Source organism: Elgaria multicarinata, chromosome 13 (genome assembly GCF_023053635.1).
Source record: "Elgaria multicarinata webbii isolate HBS135686 ecotype San Diego chromosome 13, rElgMul1.1.pri, whole genome shotgun sequence".
NCBI lineage: Eukaryota > Metazoa > Chordata > Lepidosauria > Squamata > Anguidae > Elgaria > Elgaria multicarinata.
This window is the reverse complement of record NC_086183.1, coordinates 20,317,645-20,338,874: the sequence shown is the minus strand read 5'-3', so window position 1 is coordinate 20,338,874 and position 21,230 is coordinate 20,317,645. Positions and strand designations below refer to the sequence as shown.

The following is a 21,230-nucleotide window of genomic DNA, read 5'->3' as shown; positions in this document are numbered from 1 at the left end:
CACATATTCAACAAGCGATGGTCACAACCACATATCCAAAGCTATTTTCCAAATGACAATCTTTGGCCATGACTTTCTTCCATAGACTGCCCTACCTGGTGGGCAATTCCTACATGTATAAGAGGAATGTTTCACTGGACAAATTCAAAACGGAAGCAGAATTCACATTCTTCACTGTGACGGTGACAGACTGCTAATATAGAAGGAGATAAAACATCGTGCTGGAGAGGGGCCTTGTAGGTCATATGGTCTAGCCTCCTGCTCCATGCAAGACATGCAGAGTCAGAGGACACCCAACAGATGGCTGTCGAGCCTCTGCTTGAACACCTCTAGCAAGGGAGGGCCGACCACTACTCTATGTAATTGCTTCCATTGTCAAACTGCTCTAACCATCAAGACATTTCTCCTAATATTCAATTCAAATCTAATCTCTGTAACCTAAGACCATTCGATCTAGTCCTGCCTTCTGGGGCAGGAAAGAACAAGTCTTTGCACTCTGAATCAGGCCCCGCCCAAGATTTAAGCTTGGTTAAATCTCAGGAGCCAGGAATCTTTTTCTTACCCTTTCTAATCAACTAATTAAGGTTGCAATCCTATATATGCTTACAAGGAAATTATTATTATTATTATTATTATTATTATTATTATTATTATTATTATTATTATTATTTATATCCCGCCTTTTTTCCAGTACGGGACTCAAGGCGGTTTACAAGATTAAAACATGTACAATTAAAACATATAAATATAAAATAGAATTATTGAGACGTTCATCTCAGAAAATATGCATAGAATTGCACTCTAGGTGATGGGAACAGCCTCATAGTCCCTTTTCTGTGCTATAAATTGTTAGCTGAATTAGCCTGCAGATAGCTTCACTATCTGTATAGGTATCAGGAGAACCTGAGTTGCAATTGAAGTTAAATTTACACATCTAGTTGAAAGTTAACATTTTATTTATCAAAACACTTTTATATTGCTTTTCTAGAAGACTCAAAAGAGTTAACACAAAAAGGAACAACTCCCACCCCACAAAATTGTTTCTTTTAAAGAATGTGTGTATACTCTGCCATCAAAGCTGCTTTCCCTTGTCCCTTCCCCCTTTACTACCCGACACACACAAAAACCACACAATTCTATACCAATGTGGCCTTGTTTTCTCTTGTTCATGGTTTCCTTTCCTTCAACTACACGAAAGTGCAAGTGGGCTGATCAATTGTGAGGCTGTAAGGGAATGCACAGCCATTTACCAATTTCAGATGGAGAGCTGTCAGGGCAATCCTAAATATTTCAGCTTAATGGGGCTTACACCCAGGTAAGTGGGTAGAAAGCAGCTTGTGTTGGTCTCTTGCAGTAAACACAACAAAGTCTGTTGGCACCTTAAAAAAATAGCAAATCTGTTGTGGCAAAAACTTACCAAGGAGCTCAGTTGCATTATTATTTGAGGTATGTGGTATGCCTTACACACCTTGGCTCCAAAATCTCTATTTTGTTCCTGGCTTCTAGGATTGAATAACTAATCACTATATAAATGTTGAGTTTGCTTCCAAGGAGTAAAATATGAATACCATGCAAGCCAATACTGCATAACCTGAGCTGCAATAAACTGCAATTTAGATAAGCCCTAAGATGATCACAGGCCACCTCCAAGGCAATGATAATGCTCTGTACCTGGCTCAAAGGCCAGGGTAAAGTTCGGCTCCTATTGGAAGTTATCTAAAAGTTGTTTTCTGTGGCAATTTGCCCATTAAAAATAATAATAAACAGCTCTAAGGCAGAATCTGAGAAACATGGGGCAATTTCAGCTGCTCATACACCACTTTCTATATAGAGAATCAAAGGATCATAGAAAAGTAGAGTTGGAGGGGGCCTATAAGGCCATCAAGTCCAACTCAATGCAAGAATCCACCTTAAAGCATCCCTGACAGATGGTTGTCCAGCTGCCTCTTGAAGGCCTCTAGTGTGGGAGAGCCCACAACCTCCCTAGGTCATTGGTCCCATTGCCGTACTGCTCTAACAGTCAGGAAGTTCCATGCAGAAGCTCCTGTGCAAACTATAATCCTGATTATTCTTATTTAAGACTCGGCATACATCAGTGCAAAGAATAATAATGTCAAGTTCCTTTTAAAAAAAACGTATATTCCCATGGAAGGGCAGAATGAGAAATATTTGCCATCCCCACATGGACTCAGGCTCCTCCTGCTGCCTCTCTGCTTTCCAAAAGGCAAGAATCACTCTGATGGGTTGATGCTCTTTCCTTAATAGTTTTTTTCTTACTTGTAGTGTTCCTTATGTGCCAAATATGGAGCCCTTGTTATGCGTTCTTCCAAGGGGATAGTATATTACATCTACCCACTCTCCTCCCAAATCGAATTGATTAAAGCAAATTATCTAGATCATAAACATACAATTAAGGAGAGAATAGAGTTGTATAGTCTATCCATTAAGCACTCCCTGATGCCAAATCTGACTGTATTTGAGCCACAAAGCTCTAATAAAAACCTGAGTTCTTCATCTCCAAATACAGCCCTGTATTTCACCAAGCAACTAACAGTTTCTTTCCAAACAAATATGCTTCTGCGTAATTTACCACTAAATCAAGAGTGACCCTGTTCAGACGACACATTAACGCCATGGTGGTTAAGCATTTTGAGCTATATATTATGGTTAAGTGTGTCATGTAAACCATGATTTACCATGTCATGTGAACCATTCCTAACCATGTTAGCTACATAACCACAGTTTAAACATGCTCACTAACCATTTGCTGCAAAAAGGTTAGTGGCCCAACCATGGTTTAACATGTTGTCTGAACAGGCCCAGTATGTTTGCATTCAAAAGGTAGTAGTCCAACTGTGTCACATCTAAAGCAGTTGCTTCCAGGAAGAATGCTTAGAACATTTTGAAATTAATCACAAGGTATATGTGTGTCTGAAATCCACAGAACCACGTTAAGGAATGTTCACCTACTGAGCAGTCGTGTCATAAAAAGAATGGATATACAGGTTTTTTTTCCTGGTAGGATCATTTGTGAGGCTTTGGGTAGGGTACTTTAAGGATAAAAAACCCACAAGTAATCATGCTTCATTAGTTTCATTTTGAACAACTATCACCCATAGCAATGCCTTACTACTACATATCTTTCATCAGCTTAGACCGATACATCAGCTGCAGCCTCTCCTGAACAAAGATGGCTTGACCACAGTTCTCCATGTGTTGATAAATATCTAGGATGGATTACTATAATGTGTAGTACGCTGGGCTGCCTTTGAAGAATGTTTGGAAATGTAGTTAGCTTCCAATTTGGGCCACTTGGCAGCTGACTGAGACTAGTTGGAATTTCACTGGCTTTGGATCATTTTTCAAATAGGATTCAAAATGCTGGTCCTTAACTTTAAAGCCCAATATGGCTTAGGGCACAGGTACTTAAAGGAACATCTGTTTTTAAACCAACATGCTCTTGCACTGAGATCATCTTCCGACATTCTGCTCCAAGTGCTCCCGTTATCTGAAGTAAGGTGGATGGTGAGCAGAGAGTGCCTTCTCAGTGATGGCACCCCCTTTGTGGAATTCCCTCTCCAAGGAAGGCCACCTAGCATCAATACTTTTAGCCTTTCAGTACCAGGCAAAGACATTTCTATTCTTCTAGGCTTTTGAATTCATTACTTTAATATGTAACATTTATTTATTTAATATGCATTTGAATGCATTATTTAACATGCATTAAAACATTATTTTAACAACATTTTAATTAATTTTAATTTTGATACTATATCTTGTTTTGCAACCTGCCCTGATAGCCTTACAGAAGGGCAGTATAGAAATCTTTTAAACACACACAGAGACACAGACACACACACGTAATTCACCACCTGTGTCATTCTCACATTGTTCAAGGACTTAACTCCCAGAACAGTTAGTGGGGAGAGTACAAAACAGTCTGCCTCAACATAGCTTGTCCACAAGATTTGGAGATCTGCCTGTTCACAAAATTCCCACTCATATTCAACTATAAGCAAATTCCTAAAACCTTACAAGTTAAATACCTTCTCTTTACTACAAGGACTAAAAAACAACAACTTCATGCTTCCTACATTATATCTTCTGCTTCTGCCTAAGAGAGCCATGCCCCAAGATTTTGCTTCACCTCAGTAAAACAAAGAAACCAGAGATCATGAGAAAACAACTAAAAAATGTCAAAAACTGTTACCTTTACATCCTTAGAGGGACTTCTACAAAGTCACTTTGGCTTATTCATCTCCTAGTAGTCCGACTGAAGGCACACTACCCTGAGTGGAGGAACTGCAGACACTTATGGGTCTTCTGACAGAGATTCCACTTCTCTGAATGTCTACCTGAAGCTGCTCTCCCTTACAGACAAATGAAGTAAAGCTTGCCGGACCCTTAATCTGTTCACAATTGTTTGGAAAAATGGCTGACAAGTACGAGAAGAATGTATGGTGCCACTTAACACATCTCCATGGTAACTTAAAAACGATTAACTTTTGCCTGCCTGCCGAGCACAGTAAAGTCGTCTTGAATGGGCTGACTGCATTAACGGGAACAAAGGAAACTGGGGCAAGCGTCTGCAATTATGATCTCTTCTGTACCCAATGTAACGTTCATCGCCCTTGGCACAGTAACGAAGGGGGTGCATCCTTTCTTAGGTCTTTGTTGCTTGGCAGGAACTCAGTGCATCCCTGCCAGCTGGGACAGTGCCAAGGCAGAAACTCCACTCCCCTACATTCCAGATCTCTTGATAAAGCAGAAGACTGCCTCTGGCTCACAGTCTGTCCAAAGACAGTTAACTCTTGTGATCCTGCCACCCAGCTGCTATAGGCAAGGCATGTCAGCTCTCTGAGTGTGGACCAGGGGCGGATCCGCACGTCGGCCCCAGAGCGCATTTATGCGACTCTAGGGCACCCCAGAAACGATAGTCTGTACTTGCCTGTAAAAAGAAACTAGGAAGAGACGGAGCCGCCGCTGCCACCCAGCTCTCCCCGGCCGGCTCGGAGAGCTCTTTTTGAAGAAGGCGGGAGTAGAGAGCTTCTTCCGCTGTCCACCCAACCTTCTTCCGCCGAGCTCTCTGTCCCGGTCGAGGAGCCGGCCGGGGAGAGCTGGGCGGTGGCGGCGGCTCCGTCACTTCCTAGTTTCTTTTTACAGGCAAGTACAGACTATCGTTTCTGGGGTGCCCTAGAGTCGCATAAATGCGCTCTGGGGCCGACGTGCGGATCCACCCCAGCTGTAGGAGGGGTTACTGTCACGTTGAACCCAAGGAGAAAAGTTTGGGGATGTGATCTCATGCTACGGTAAATGGTCAGAAAATCAGTGAATGTTTTTTTGTTTTTGTTTTTACAATTTTAGGAGGATAATGGGAAAGTGTCGGGAAACTTGACAACCACAGTTACTCATGTAATTTCATCCTCATTTCCATATGGCCGCTCCCCTCCATTTCCTGTCTATGACTCGATAGTGCCAGTGGCCACTGTGCTAGGCCACTTAAATGATCAGGTATTGAATCGTGCTTCCTCTCTTTACCACTACTGTCCAATGAGCTGTCCATGAGCTGGAAAATTTACAAAATGTGCAACCGCAAAATGTTCAGGAAGATGGCTGCATATCAGTAGAGATAACGATGTCGTTAAGAAAAGGAATCTAAGTAGATAGAACCCTTTTGTCAGAAGTATTACAAATTGGAAGTATGGAGGTGGGGGAAGGGTCAAAAACTGCTGGCCAATGGCCAAACCTGACCCATGTGGGAAACCACATGAGGCCCGAATTGCCAACCTAAAAGTGAAGGAAAGATATAGAAGGACCAGTGGCTGTGGCAAGGGGATTTGCCCACAAATCACTTTAAAACAGGGGTGGATAACCCTTCTGGTCCCAAGGGCTGTATGTGATGACGGGTGGTGCATCGGGGACCGGATACAGACACATGCATGCACACAGACACGCATCTCACTCACTCCAATCCCAGCAATCCTGCTCAAACGGCTGCTTCAGGGTAACTGAGGGAGGGGGAGACTAAAGCCTCCTCTCCTCCCCCTCCCCCTCTGGTGACCCCAATTGGGATCACTGTGCAGTGCCAGAGCAGTGGTCTTTTCCCTGCAATTCAGCTGATCACGTGGGCTGCTTGGAAAAGACCGCTTTGGGTCGAAGTGAGTGGGACACCCCCATGTTGCATAGAGACTAGGGTGACCATATGGAAAGGAGGACAGGGCTCCTGTATCTTTAACAGTTGCATAGAAAAGGGAATTCCAGCAGGTGTCATTTGTATATGGTGAAATTACCTTTTCATCACAACAGTTAAAGCTGCAGGAGCTGTACTAGAGTGACCAGATTTAAAAGAGGGCAGGGCACCTGCAGCTTTAACTGTTGCGATGAAGAGGAATTTCACCAGGTGAAATGACACCTGCTGAAATTCTCTTTTCAATACAACTGTTAAAGATACAGGAGCCCTGTCCTCCTTTTCATATGGTCACCCTAATAGAGACTGACAAACAGGTTGTGAGCCTCTGCTTTAAAGGATGGGAACTGAGACACCGGCCTGCCACTCTTCCCTTCTGAAAACAGCCATCCAACAAAACTAGCTGCAGGCCACATGAATAGGAGGATGAATCTTTATTTTTTGAAGACCAATTATGGTTCTTGAGATAGCCTTTTCTGACATTTACCTGAATATCATTAGGCTTGTTAGGGATATTTATCAAGTGCTTGCTAAATGCTGATATGTATCAACAGCGGTGAGGTGAAACTATACGGCCTTTAGCTAAATGCTTTGGTCATTGTTCATTTAGCAATAAATGCTAGAATTTTCTGCCATTTCCCATTGGCCTTCTGAACTTCGTGGAGATTCTGACAGTTACCATAGAAGACACACAGATAGGATCACTGAAACTTAGACATTGGCCCTGGACATCAGAGCTTTCTCCTAGATGAAGCAGAGTTTCTTATTTGTCAACATTACACATCTGAAGTTGGTTGCTTCTCTCAGCTGAAGAAATACAAATGGATGCTCTGCTCCCTCTAGTGCTAAAAAGGCAAAATGCTCCAGAGGTTTTGTGACCATACAAGCTCTTAGGATGGGGCTAAAAAAATAAAATAATTAAAATAAGTCCATGTTTCCAGAACATATGAGCACACCTTTCTTTCTAGCTATTTTCAACGCTGTGGTTGCTGGGATATTAGTTGAAGAGTTCCAACAGCAATACCGAAACCTTTAAGAAGAAGAAATATGCAGATTGGAGGTAGAGAGCTTTGGCTACTGGGTGGTATAGAAATGCAATAAATAAATAAATAAATAAATAAATAATCCTAACATGAAATTTCCTGCCCATTGCCATACAGGAGGGCTCCATCGATCCAGGAACTGACATGGTAGGTGGGGTGAGGGAGTAGAGCTATCACTCAGAATATGAGAGCACAAAGCAAAATGGAAAAGAAAATGTAGCACACACTCACAATGCTGAGCATTGTTTTCAATTTATACCATATAGGTTTTCACAATCTAATTAGAGCTCACTGATGTAAGGTGTACAGCACCTTTTTCTGAAGGGGCGGTCCAACCTGGAAGATAATAGAAGCTCCTGTTGAAGCTCCGAATTTCTGGTTTTGGAAAACTGACAAGCACAAGCCAAATGGGGTTGGCAAAGGGAGCATAGTACAACAACGAACTGTAGAGGGCTGGTAATGCATAGTCCTGCACAATCCTCTACTTCCTTTTCTGGACACGCCTCTAGCCAGTCACCAGATTACCAGTGAAGAATGCTTCAGGTCCTCTGCCATTGCACTTTACCCTACTCAGATCACCCAAGATCCCTTCCTCTCAAGTTCTCAATAATTGCAGAGAACCCAGGGGAAGCTACTGAGTATAAGCGGCCAAGCTCAGCACGTATGCCAATGGAATCAGAAGAGGATGGGAGCAAGAGATCTGCAGTTCTTCTGGCTGCTCCAGTGCTCAATACAATATGAGATACTTTTACCCATGTTCCTTACCCAAATTCGCTGCATGTGCTAGAGAACTCAGGGAGGGGAAGGACTGTAGCAACCACAAGTAATGGCTTGGTAAGCCAAACTAAAATTTACAAACACCTGCTGCCAGCACTCTGTTTAGGGATGTAATGCACAACCATTACTATGGGAAGCTGTTATGAAGATATAGCCTTAGCCAGCAGTGTTTGAAGAGAAGGTAAGATGAAGCTTTAGTAGTTGAAGGAAAGAAAATATGTTGGTGTTGGCAGTAGTAACTGGCACAACCTTGACTATTGGGCAGACTTCAAACGATCCCATTAGCTTGATATTTACAGAAACCAAGAGTGTCAGAGAAATGGTGCAGTAGAGGGGAGGAAGAGGTTTAGGTAATTTTTCACCAAGTCCTGCCTTTCACACTACTAACTAACCGCTGCTCAAAGCAAGCTTTTGTAGGCTAAATGTCTGTAGAAGACATCATCCAGGCTCTGAGTAATTTCCAGGAAAGTTAAAAGACATCTACCTTTGGGCAACAGAAGGCAGACCTACAATAAGTTTGAAAGAGAGATAGATGAGCAAAATGGCTCTTGTTCATCACCCGAGGTTAGCACACTTTAACAGGGTACTTAAGCCACAGAAAATAACCCTCCATTGGCTTCCAATTCACTCCAGAATCCAATATAAACTTCTCCTGCTGACCTTCAAAGCTCTTCACGGTCTAGCTCCTGCCTATCTCTCCTCTCTCATCTCACACTATTGCCCCACTCGGGCTCTCCGCTCCTCTGATGCCATGCTTCTCGCCTGCCCAAGGACCTCCACTTCCCTTACTCGGCTTCGTCCTTTTTCTTCTGCTGCCCCTTACGCCTGGAACGCTCTTCCAGAACACTTGAGAACTACAAACTCAATCACTGCTTTTAAAACTCAGCTAAAAACTTTTCTTTTCCCTATAGCCTTCAAATATTGAATTTGTTCTGACTCTATACTGTTAGCTTCTCCCTACCCGGTGCCTGTTTACACTTCCCTGTGCCTGTTTGCATTCTCCTTCCCTCTTTATTGTTTACTACAACTTATTAGATTGTAAGCCTATGCGGCAGGGTCTTGCTATTTACTGTGTTATCTGTACAGCACCATGTACATTGATGGTGCTATATAAATAAATAATAATAATAATAATAATAATAATAATAATAATAATAATTGTAATGTTGACACTACACAGCCACTTTCCCCCAGTTTTCAGGGATAAGTGATAGGACTCTTTTACCTTTTGTTCCAGGGGGCTGCAAGTTGTCGCCAGTCAGTGAACACCAGCCAACAGGAAAGATGTCACGAGAATCATAACGGCACCAGTAATCAAAAGCTCCCCTCCAGCCATCAAAAGTGATGAGGACCTCAGAACCCCGCACCTCACCAATGGTGGCTGGGCAGATGAAGTGTGGGTTTTTCCTGTCTACTGCCTCCAGTTTCATCCCCATCTTAAAGAAGTTCTGGGATGGAGATGGTGGCTCCTAAGGAGAAGGACCCAGGAAAAAGAAATAACATGAACTATAGCTCAATTAGCACATGTATATATGTGCATACACGTCATTTGACAGTCCTATTCTGTTGACATGTTATGAAGTAAGACTGGAACTGACATGTGCAGACTCATTAGCCCCAGTTTCTCAGCAACCCCTGCATAAGAAATCAGAAGACCCTTATTGGTAGGCTAGTCTACAATTCTACTTCAGAGCAACCCAAATGCTTCAACTGGCCAGGTTCAGATGAAATGTTGAACTCTGGCTTATATTCCTTGCACCAGATTAATTTAAACCCCAAAACCAGCACTCAGATCAATTTTCTGCTCTCAAACTAGTTTGAAAAACTAGGATGTAGGCAGACACTTAATCCAGGAAGTTCCTAACCCCAGTTCACTCAACCGACTTTGTTAACCTTGACGTAAAGTTGTCTGAACTGGTTAAGGATGGCAAGGTGGAACAGTGTGGAACACTACCTGGGGGCCGTTTTGGAAAGGGGGAAGAACGTATGACAATGAAGGAGCAAAGGTAGCACTCTGCTCAGCAAGCATTAACCAGTTTTACCTGGACATAAGCATTACAGTAACTAGGGTAAAAAACACACATACATATTCCAAATGAAAAACAATTAGGGTTCAATATTATGTCTGAACAGGGAGGCTGTCTATATGCACCAAAAGCCCTTGAGTGGCTGTGTGATGGCGCTGCGTCGATTATACAATGCAGCAGCCACCTCGCAACCATAACAGGGCTTTCCAGCGAAGCTGTGTAGCAAAAAAGACAAGGACTTACCCCAACTTTTTTCTCTGGAGCGAGGTGAGTATGGCACATACGCCATCTGTCCTTGCTCCAGAGTCGTGGCAGAGGTATAGCCAGGCGGATGGCAGCCCCTGATTGGTGGCCACCTGCTCGGGCAGAGGGTGGGCCTGGCGACCAGAAACTCTGTGCTTTCACTGCTGCATTGGGATTAGCTGCTGCCATCCCAATGCAGCAAAAGTGTGGGGTTTTGCTTATTGCAGTAGCAACCCATTGCCATATAGGCAGCCCCCTGGTATGCCGGAGAACCATTGGTTCTCCGGCATACCTTACCATGCCCTGCCATCAACCTGAATTATTATCTCCCCCAAAACAACATTCCCAGCCTTGGCTTTTTACCTCCCTCCCGTCTTTCCCATAACAACGTAGATTTAATCCCATTTTGCTTCTGCCCTGAACTCACCTCTTTGGTCTACATACCCACCCACCTGCCAAAAGCTAGCACATGTGCCATTCAAGAGAGTTACACATCAAAATTATGAACATCATCCAAATATTCACTTCACTCTTTCAGAAATTTAGGATTTTACTATCTATAGTCACCTCTCTTAATAAATGAGTCCTGTTAAGCAGGAAGTATTCTTCCTGAATGGAAGAAAGCCTCAATCCCAGCACCTTCCAGACAAATCGAGCACCAAGCACAGAAGCAACCAAACTCGTTTATCACATCAAATCATGGTCTTCAGAATAGGGAATGATGGAGGCCATACACTATAGTACCTTATGAAAAATCCGAACAGGAGCCATTTCTGCTCCATTCAGTGTCTTCAGGAGAAACATGGGCCAAGAGGAAGCATTCAGCCGAAACCCTGAAACAAAGAGAGACAGGGGCCATAAATACTGTAGCAGCACCACACTACAAGCCGTTCAGAAAGACATTTGAATTTTTTAAAGGATGTTTTCTGGTATGTGTCCTTGGGAAGAGGGCACAATATGCTTGTCATGTACTGAAGGGAATTTCCTTCAAGAATGGGGGGTTACAAAGACAGACAAAGAAAAAAAATGTGGCAAAATAGCTCTGGTTAAAATGATGAAGGGGTGATATCAAACAGGTGGAAAAGAGGGCTAATAATAATCTGCAGACAAAAGGAGAAGCAAGCTAGGGCTAGCTCCTGAAATTTACAGCCTCTCGAACAAAGCCAAGGAGCAATCTTACGGTCCCTGGGAAAGTGGAAGGGAACACAGAATTGTTCAGAATTTGTCACAGAATTGCTATGACCTCTGGAGGGGGACTCTATGTTTCAATCTCCCTCCCCCATCCCCTCACAGGCGCCATGGAAAGAACCGTGCCAGCTGCTTCCTAAGGTCACAAATGCGGCCTCAGAAGGAGAGAAAAGGGGGTGTTGTTCTGTTGGGCAGGGAGGGAAGAAGCCAGGATATGAGAAATCCTATGGCCTCTCCAGCTCTGCCCCACGTAGATGGGTTCAAAGGCCTGTCCAGAGGAAAAGTCTGTAAAAGGAGGACAGAAAGGTGAAAGTTGCCTCTATTGCTCCTCCCACCCTGGTGGCAGCAGCGTGGCAGGGCATGAGATACCTGGAAGCCTCCAAATCTAAGCTCTAAGATGCTTATGAAGCAGTATGCAGTGGCAGCCTAGAAAAAGAAGAAACATGAGGGCTAATAACTCTTAGGGATCTGTTTGCAAGAAGGTCTTCATTACCACCACTGGAGTTGTGGAAAACTGTTTCCTCCTCAACACAGATAGGCCTTCTCATGCTGTCAGAGAATGCATGGACTATACAATCCAACTCCATTTTCTGATCAACTCTGTGATTGTCTCAGGATGTGGTACTAACTGGAGGAAGGTTAGCTCACTGATGTAGTGAAGACCTGGTCTAATCATCTGAATATCTTTCTCAATATCAATATCAATGTTGATATTCTCCGTATTAATATCATCTCAATATCTTCATCTTAAGCCGGTATCTGTCCCAGCTCTTGTTTTTTTGCAGGACACAGAACAATGGACCAAACCATAGTCAACCAACAGAATACAGCTACAGTAGGATGAAGATCAAGTCAAATTAAAGTCTCTGTTTAAAAGGTTGGTTTCATTAAACCTACACAGGGCCAACTTTTAGTGAAATCAATCCCTGAAGCAAGCAAGCCATCCTGGAACTCAAACATAAGTGCGTTACAATGACACGTTTTTATTTCTCATAGTACAGCTCCCCACACTACTGCTGTTTCAATCATCAGCAGTAGGCAAAAGAAAATTAATCAGAGCTCGAAGAGGAGAAAAGGAGGTCCTTGGCCCTGTGGGGAAGAAGAAGGACCGAGGGGACAGGAGCAGGCAGAAGTAACATCGGGGCCTGCTCCTGCTGGACTCTTCCCCCACCCCCACAGGGCAAACTGCCATCTTGGCCCTGTGGGGAAGAAGAAGGACCGAGGGGATAGGAGCAGGCAAAAGTAACATCAGGGCCTGCTCCTCTTGGACTCTCTCTCTCTCTTTCTCTCTCCTCCCTCCCTCCCTCCTTGACTCCTTTTCCTTGTGTGTCATGTCTTTATTAGATTGTAAGCCTGAGGGCAGGGACTGTCTTTTTTCCTAAATGTAAGCCGCTCCGAGAGCCTTTTTTGGCTGATGAGCGGGGTATAAGTATGATAAATAAATAAATAAATAAATTATCAAAAAGGGGTCCTGTCAAGTCAGGAGGGGTCTGTAGCAAACTGGGTTAGGGTTCATAATGGAAGTGTAAATCAGGATTGTCATCAATGAAAATGCACCTATGGTTTGGTCCACTGTTCCCATGTCCTGCAAAGAAACAAGAGCTGGGATAGACAGATACTTCTAAGTAAGTCTTCCTTCTCCACAGTGTTTAATATATTCCATTATCATATCACTGGTGTTTAACCCTTTTTTATTAGATAAACAACAATCCTCACTTGTGATCCCTGAGGCAAACAGGGCTTCAACTCACCCAAAGGAGGCTGTAGCATCCCTCCATTCTTTTCACAATTGCCGATGGGCTGAATTTCTGCAGAATCCACCAGACGCCAAAAGTCATTCTTATTATCACTGCCATCCAGGCGCAATCGGAGACGGGCACCTGTCAGACCCACCACAGTAGCAATGCAAGTGGAGGTGGTGTTTCTGGGGTCCTGGGCTTCTAACTTCATGCTGATCTTGAATTCATTGGTTGGTGGGGTGTATGACTGAGGAGAACAAGGCTTTCAGTCACACCTGAGTCACAAATTTTCCTTCCCCTCCCAAACTTCCTCTGAATTGTTCCTGGCACCTGAATGCCAAGAGAGTCTTCAGAGACAAGATGTCACAGTAGGCAATGAGAAAGAAACAGGCGTAAGGAACAAGTGAAGAAAAATCCAGCCACCGTAATAACTCTCCTCCGAAATGCTCTCTTAAGCCCACTAAAACTAAAGCCATGCCCCTTCCCTTTGCTTTTGAATAAAATATAGCTGAATGCCTTTCAAGGGAAAAAGGCAGAATTTAATATAATGTATTAAATATAAACTCAAGCCATCCTGTTTTGCTTTACTGCTGGTCTTCAACTCTGTGCTGCAGCACACACAATGTACCAGCACCATGCCTGTCTTCTTGATCAATCATTCTTGGGGCCACAGGAAGCTGCCTTATCCAAGCCAAACTATTTATCCATCTAGCCTAAAAGTGTCTACTTTAACTGGCATCAGTTCTTCAGGCTCTCTGGCAGGTCATTCAAATTATCTGCTACCTAATACATTTTGACTGGAGATGCCAGAGATTGAACCTGGGACACTTTGCATGCAAAGGTTCTTAAATTTTGGCCTGGAGCCTTGCTGTACTAAACCTCCACTTCCTACCATCCCAATTTGTTACCAACAGTAAATCAAACAGGTATGCTACGTTCACACATGCAAATATTTTGTCAAGGCTTCAGTCTTTCTGCACCTACTGTGCTTATCCACTGCCATGTACCTCATCTATATGACAGTTACTTCACTAGAAAGCATCTTAACATTCTAGCCAAAGGTGATGCCCAGGGATCACCTAACTCAGGAAGACAACCTATGATAGGTCTAAAGTAAATATAGAACATACGTCAGCATATGCAATTGTCTAGATTTATACATAGCTCAGAATGGGAGATACGTGGTTTCCATTCAAACACACCTGTGAACTAAGACTCCTGAGCTATTTCATCAACCTTACAGCTCATGTGAATGCACCTGTTTTTTCAGCTTTGTTCTCTCATATAATTTACAACTGGGTACCTGCATCAGTTGCTCTTCCCCCACAAAGGGAAGGTACAGGAGTCTACTCCACACTTGTCCATGAGCCAACTAGAAGCAGACCCCCTTCACCCCAACTCTTTTATAACATGGAATGCCCCATTACCTGCTTGAAGCAATGGGCAGGAGCTGGGATGGAACATGTCTCTTTCAAGTATTTATCCCAGGCAAAGTGACCTGTGTAAAGGAGAGGGAAAAATGACTGCAATGGAAGCTTTGAGAGCAACTCTGGAAAATTATTCATCGTCAACAGAATTTTAACAAGAGAACTATTAATTGTATTAGCTACTATTTAGCTGATTTCCCTTTGCCCAGGATACTGAAAAACTTGCCACCAACACTCCATGTGGGTGGAGCAAACTGCTAGAGGGGCTGACAAGGCCCCCTGCATGCAAAGAACTACTTGGGTTTAGAGTACAGAATGATAGAGAGAGGTGGACAAAGTTTAAATAAACCTAGAGCCAGCAGCAAACACTTTATACCTTACCTCCTCCATGCTCCACACCCAGAGCACACAGCAATGAATTCCCATGTGGTCTCCCAGGATCAGACCTGCTTTGTTTGCTCCACCAGTAAAACTGCACGATGTGTTTCTACACTAGGGTGACCATATGAAAAGGAGGACAGGGCTCCTGTACCTTTAACAATGGTATAGAAAAGGGAATTTCAGCAGGTGTCATTTGTATGCATGCAGCACCTGGTGAAATTCCCTCTTCCTCACAACAGTTAAAGCTGCAGGAGCCCTGCCCTCTTTTGTATCTAGTCAAGAGGGCAGGGCTCCTGCAGTTTTAACTGTTGTGATAAAGAGAGAATTTCAGCAGGTGCTGCATGCATACAAATGACACCTGCTGAAATTCTCTTTTCTATACAACTGTTAAAGATACAGTAGCCTTGTCCTCCTTTTCATATGGTCAGCCTATTCTACACCATTCTTTGGACATTTTTCTTAAGGCTTTCTGCGCAGTTTAAGAAGTCAATTAGACCTTGCACATGACTCATACAGTTTATAGCTGACTCTCTGGACAAAAATGAAGCTGGACCATTAGGAAAGACTACATATACAACCAGTTAAAAAGCTGTTTTGCCACTCAGAGGCAAGTTACTGAATTAGACGTTGGCCCTGTTCAGAAGATACCTTAAATTACAGCTTTAACCATGGTGAATAAGGCAAAAAGCCTTATTCACTGTGGTTAAAGCCATGGTTTAAGGTGTCTTCTGAACAGGGCCTTACATATTAAGTTTGCAATCTTAAGTATATTTAGTAGGAAGTTAAGTCTCACTAGTCAGTAAGTCTTACACTTGAGAAACAATACTTAGGATCACACTGTAAGACTGAAAGATAAAGAGCTTTATGACACCAGCGTTATACTGTGCAAACACTGCAAATTGCATGCAAAGGACTCTGAAGTTTTCCAGTTTATAAACTGCTTTTATTGTGAAGTACTCCCATGCATGATGCATCCTGCTTTAATTGTGCTTCTTAACCAAAAAAAGTGCAATATTTTGCTACTAGTTTTCGAGTGTATCATTTGCTGTTTTCCGAGCGGCCACTGGGGTGTAGGAGCAGGATTTGAAGAACAATTAAACAAATGCTTACATCTGCGTAAGCTTTAAAGATAAAGACATCAAAATTGGCAAAGTAATAGATATGAAGGAGAGCTTTAAGCATACCAAATTTGAATCGGATTGGGTTACCTGTTGATTTTTTAATGATTTTTTTACATTTCTCCCCTTAAACCCATTTCCTGGTATGCAAAGGATCTAGCTGCCCGGTAGCAATAATAACAACAACGGTGACAGCTTAGCGCTGTAGGAGATCATTCGAGGGAAACAGGTATGTGGGATGATTGTGAACCGCCCAGAGAGCTCCGGCTATTGGGCAGTATAGAAATGTAATAAATAAATAAATAAATAAATGAAGCTCAAAGGGTGGCCATCCTCCAAGCTCTGTACCGTATTTGCATCTAAAATTTCAATAGACCTCTATTTCTAGTTATTAGGCAAAGACAACACAAGTGAAGACTCATTAATCATTCTCCCTGTATTACCAGTTTCAGGCTTTCAATAAGTTTGTACAAGATAATACACATTTTGATAAATCAAAATTTTTAAGGTCACAGAAACAGGCAGTCAAAATAACAGATAATATAAAAGCCAAAGTACCATGCACTTTTAAAATTGCCCCATGTCAAGCATGGAACATTATTGTACAATTAACACATGCCTTCTACAATGCAGAAAGCGTATTTTTATCCCACGAGACAATAAGCAGAATTTTGTTTTCATGCTTTTTTATGCAACAATTAGCTTCACTATATTTTGCTAATTGTCCAACTTCCTTTCAGTAGCTGCAGTTTCTATACTCCGCCTTTTCTCTAAGGACCCGCTCACATTGCCACCCACCATATGGCTCATAATAACTTAAAGCAGGAGGGAAGCTGTATGTACACACACAACCTGCTACAACTCCCCCTCTGCTGCTCTGCCTGAAACAGCCCGACTGTAATGTAAGAACAGAAAAAGAACCAGGCTGGACAAGCCCCAAAGGTCCAGTCTAACATCTTGTTTCCCACAGTGGCCAACAACAGGCTTTCGGGAATCCCACAATCGGGGCATGAAGGAAATAGCTCTCCCCCATCTGACATTCAGTGGCATACTGGCTCTGGACATGGGGGTTCCATTTAGATGCCATAGCTAACGGCTGCAGGTAGGCCTCATGCGCCATGAATTTGTGAAGTCACCTTTTAACTCCATCCAAACTACTAGCCATCACCAAGACATTGTGTCGCAATGAATGTGACAAAATGCTTTGCTGGATGAACAAGTTCCGCTCTGTGGAGAGTCATCATACCACCACCAGGAACGTTTGATGGTAATGAAAATCTTTTCTCACACTGATAGGTGCATGTCCAGCTTCTGCTTAAAAGCTCCACTTGTAATGGTTTCCAGGTGGAGAAGCTGTGTCATGCTGTTATTGTTTAAGCTACCTCCACATACTCATAGGCTAACAGATAGGATGCTGCTTAAAACCAAGTCAGGTCATTTGTCTACCTAGTCCAGTATTCCTTACTCTGGCAGCGGCTTTCTAGTTGTCTCAAGCAGCAGAGGTCTTTCTCTCACCTGCTACCTGGTTGCTTAAAAAAAGGCCCAGGGCCTCCTTCACCACTCATTAAGAGATTTGCTTTTGCTAAACTTCCTTTTGTTACTTCCTGATTCAAGACTGTCCCTGATGGGTAATAATGAGTTACTCTGTGAAAAGGCTGCCTGTACAAGATTAGCTAGTGGTTTTCCTCCATTTCTTCTTTCCACTTCCTTTTGTGCCCCCCTACTTCCCATTCTTCTCATCTCAATAGACTGTATGCCTGCAAACAAAATGTGGACACATTTTTAACTTTTGTAGAGCACCTAGATTTGAAGAACTGTTTAAATAATATTATTAATTCCAAAAAACAATAACTAGACTTTCAGCTGAATCTAACGGTCCTCTCTGTTTATAACTCCCACAGAGATAAAGGAACAAAAACCTAATTCTTTAGAATAACAGTAGGATGGCACATCAGCAAAGCTACTAAGGGTAGTTGGCATGACTACTGGATCTATTTTAACTTGTTAACACAGCGGTCTCTAGGTCTGTCCATCTGGTATCTTTATCAAGTTTGTTGCTGTTGTTATCCCTGTTACTTGCTCTTATTTCTGCTGCTCCTTTTGCTTCATCATAAGTTACACATTCTGCACAAGCTGCAGGCCCATGTCATGTTCTTGCATGGGATTGAATGATCATAAGCTCCCACAGGAGTTTGAACACAATAACACTGAAGCATAACTCAATGAGAAAGATTACATTCATACAGAGGTAGCACGCACACAGAGGCACAGTGGTAGCTGAAACACACTGGGGTGATAAACTGAAAGGTGTCCCACAGTGACAGAACTTCAGACAAGTTAGGGTCATGCCATGATAACAACCAAATTAATTATAAGCTCCCTGACTTATCTGAGTCTTCAGAGTTAGCCACAAGCTTACATTTAAGGTAGGCCCTTTGCCAATTAGGGATTCTGCTAATGATATTCACTGAAAACTTGGTTTTGTTCTAGTTGTATTCCAACTCCGTAGATGCAATTCTCTGGCTATTTTCCAGGACAGAGAAATCCTATAACTACGGAGTGGCCAAAGAGAACACCTTTCTCTCTGGACTGGGTCACATATGTCATGTTCATCGCAAGGCAGGAGCCACAGCTCAGTAGTAGGACACTTGCTTTGACTGAATCTCTGGCATCTCCATTTAAAAGATCTCAGATGTACTTATGGTCTGGCTCAATCCCGAAGGCAAATTCATACGTTCATATGGGCCATTAAAAGCTATTATTTTATCTACTTCATATTACCTCTCCTTTAGGGCTAGTTGAAGAAATACTACCTGCTCTTCCAAAAAAGTAGAATGGAACATGGATCTATTCATACCTTGGTACTGAGAAGGAGGTTCTGACAGGCGCCCATACTTGTGCTTTTTGCCATCTTTCCAGTCTATTGCTAAAACCAGAGAGAGAGGGGGAGGGAGGGAGAGAGAAAGAGAGAGAGAGAGAAAGAGAGAGAGAGAGAATAACCCCACAAACATATAAACGAGGAATCAAGTTACTTCAGCTTTCCTTTGTAAGTAAGCAAATATGCCCCATGTTGTATACTATTTCTTGGTGAAGCTCAAACAATTTTAACCCTCAAAGTAAGGTGTTGTTGGTTGTGGCCAGAGTTCCTTTCACTTGGTAAAAATAAATTAAGCAAAAACGAAGTAAATCTAATCTCATATTAAAATATCATGAGATTGATTTTAAAATAGTGGGCCTGTTCAGACAACACTCTAAGCCATAGTTAGGCCAAGAATCCTTTTTCAGGAACTGGTTAGTGAGCATGTTTAAACCATGGTTATGTAGCCACCACCATGGTTAGGAATGGTTCACACGGCATGCTAAGCCATAAGGTTTAGTTCAAAATGCTTAACCACCATGGCTTAGCATGTCATCTGAACAGGTTCAGTGAGTTTCAAAAGCCAACATCAAATAGTGAGATCTGCCCTTTTCATGAGAACCAAAAGCCAGTCAGGGAGAAACTGTTATTTTCCTTTGTCTCTGCTTATTTCTCAGATCCCTGTCAGCTGCATTACTGAGATTCAGGATAACGGAAGAAAAAGCAAGTATCTCACCCCATACCCACCAGACATGGTCCAAACAGTCCACTGACAATCCTCCTGATGTGTCAGGATGCAAGCTGATGAAAACAGCATACCAGTTTGCTGCATCCAGTCTGTCAATGTTTCCCCACACGCTACTGTGCAGCCCTCTGTATCTGGCACCTTACCCAGGATCTGGTTAATGGGGGAGGTGGAATTAAGGCTGTTTTGAGAATGGATTGGGCCCAGGAGATTTAAGTAATATATCATAGGGAGAAAGCTGCCAGTGAGCCTTTATTTCATCAGTACAAGCAAACACAACCTTGCTATCACTTTAAAATCTTGATGCATCACAAACAGAACCATTTTCTTATGAGCCAAATGGCAAAACAGGTTGCTTCAACTCCTTTCCCGAAGTTCCAGGAGAGTTATAGAAATTGACCCTTCCCGAGAAATGGAACAAAGATGTATGGTTGAAATACTAGTAATGCTGTTCTCCAATGCAAAAAAGTAAGGAAATATTGAATTGGAGAAAGTAATTTTAACTTGTTTTTCTGTTAAAACAATGAAGACTCTTGTAGAGACCATTCAATTTATTATGAGATATGCTTTCTGATTTCTCACTTATTCACAAACTTTGCTCATTCAAAACGTTCCTCTTCCCACGCAATCCCTTTTCCTTCTGTGTTGTGTTTTTTTAGACTGTAAGTGAGTGCAGGGACTGTCTTATTACTGATCTTTGAAAGCTCCTCGGAATAATAATAAAAAATAATGTACTCTGCAGGTTCCCCCTCCAATAAATAGCACTATCAAGTTACTTCCCTCCACCTTTTTCTCTAAGCAGTGATTGAGAGCCAAATTAGATGTAACATTTGTCACATGGTTTGCCCCTGCATGGTTGATTTTGCTTTAACAAATAGCTGACACCAGATGCTCCTCAGAACCAGATAACGACCATGGCATGGGGGAGCAAGGCTTTAAGCCTTTTCCCTTGCTGCAATCCTGAACAGATAAGGACTGGAGCAGGGGAAAAGGCCCTTGGCTTTTCTTTTAAAAAAGAAAAGTCAACCACACAAGAGCAAACCGTGGCCCTGATGGTTAGGGGGAGAGGTTCCTCATCTACAGAAAAAAATAATAATTTACAAAATGATTCTGATAGTGATATAATACAAGCTGTATACATTTTGCAAATGAAAGGGGTGGGGTGGGGAGATATAAGAGTACTTTAAGAAATACACACAGGTCAAAATATTTAGATAAACATACATGCTTTAACAATGTTTGCTCTTGCTGGACTGAAAGTATAGCAATTGAGATGTATATAGTTGTCAGTCCCAAGTTTTCTAACACTCCATTATACTTCCCCAGTTCATTTTCCTTTGAGATCAGGGGGAAAGATTACACTGGAGTTTGTTAATAAATTAAAATTCTTTTATTTTAAAATAATAATAATAATAATAATAATAATAATAATAACAACAACAACAACTGGCATTGTAAGGCACCCATCACTAAAACAAGGATTGGGGAAAATAATATA

At 42.4% G+C, this 21,230-nt stretch overlaps 1 protein-coding gene across 7 annotated transcripts in view; it reads right to left on the bottom strand.

Moving 5' to 3' along the window:
* The window catches only part of SCMH1 (Scm polycomb group protein homolog 1), a 56,037-nt gene that overhangs the window by 20,051 nt on the left and 14,756 nt on the right, over window positions 1-21,230 (bottom strand). For 3 of the 7 annotated variants that reach the window (XM_063140691.1, XM_063140695.1, XM_063140692.1), the window contains exons 4-9: window positions 19,735-19,885; window positions 18,988-19,056; window positions 14,632-14,702; window positions 13,217-13,451; window positions 11,022-11,110; window positions 9,233-9,476 (exon numbers count right to left, since the gene is read on the bottom strand). In XM_063140691.1, the coding sequence (XP_062996761.1) occupies window positions 9,233-9,476; window positions 11,022-11,110; window positions 13,217-13,451; window positions 14,632-14,702; window positions 18,988-19,056; window positions 19,735-19,819 (793 nt within the window). In that variant the 5' untranslated portion in view covers window positions 19,820-19,885. Of the gene's footprint in view, window positions 1-9,232; window positions 9,477-11,021; window positions 11,111-13,216; window positions 13,452-14,631; window positions 14,703-18,987; window positions 19,057-19,723; window positions 19,886-21,230 lie in introns of those variants that run through there. The other 4 variants (XM_063140694.1, XM_063140696.1, XM_063140697.1 and 1 more) reach the window with 3 other exon arrangements.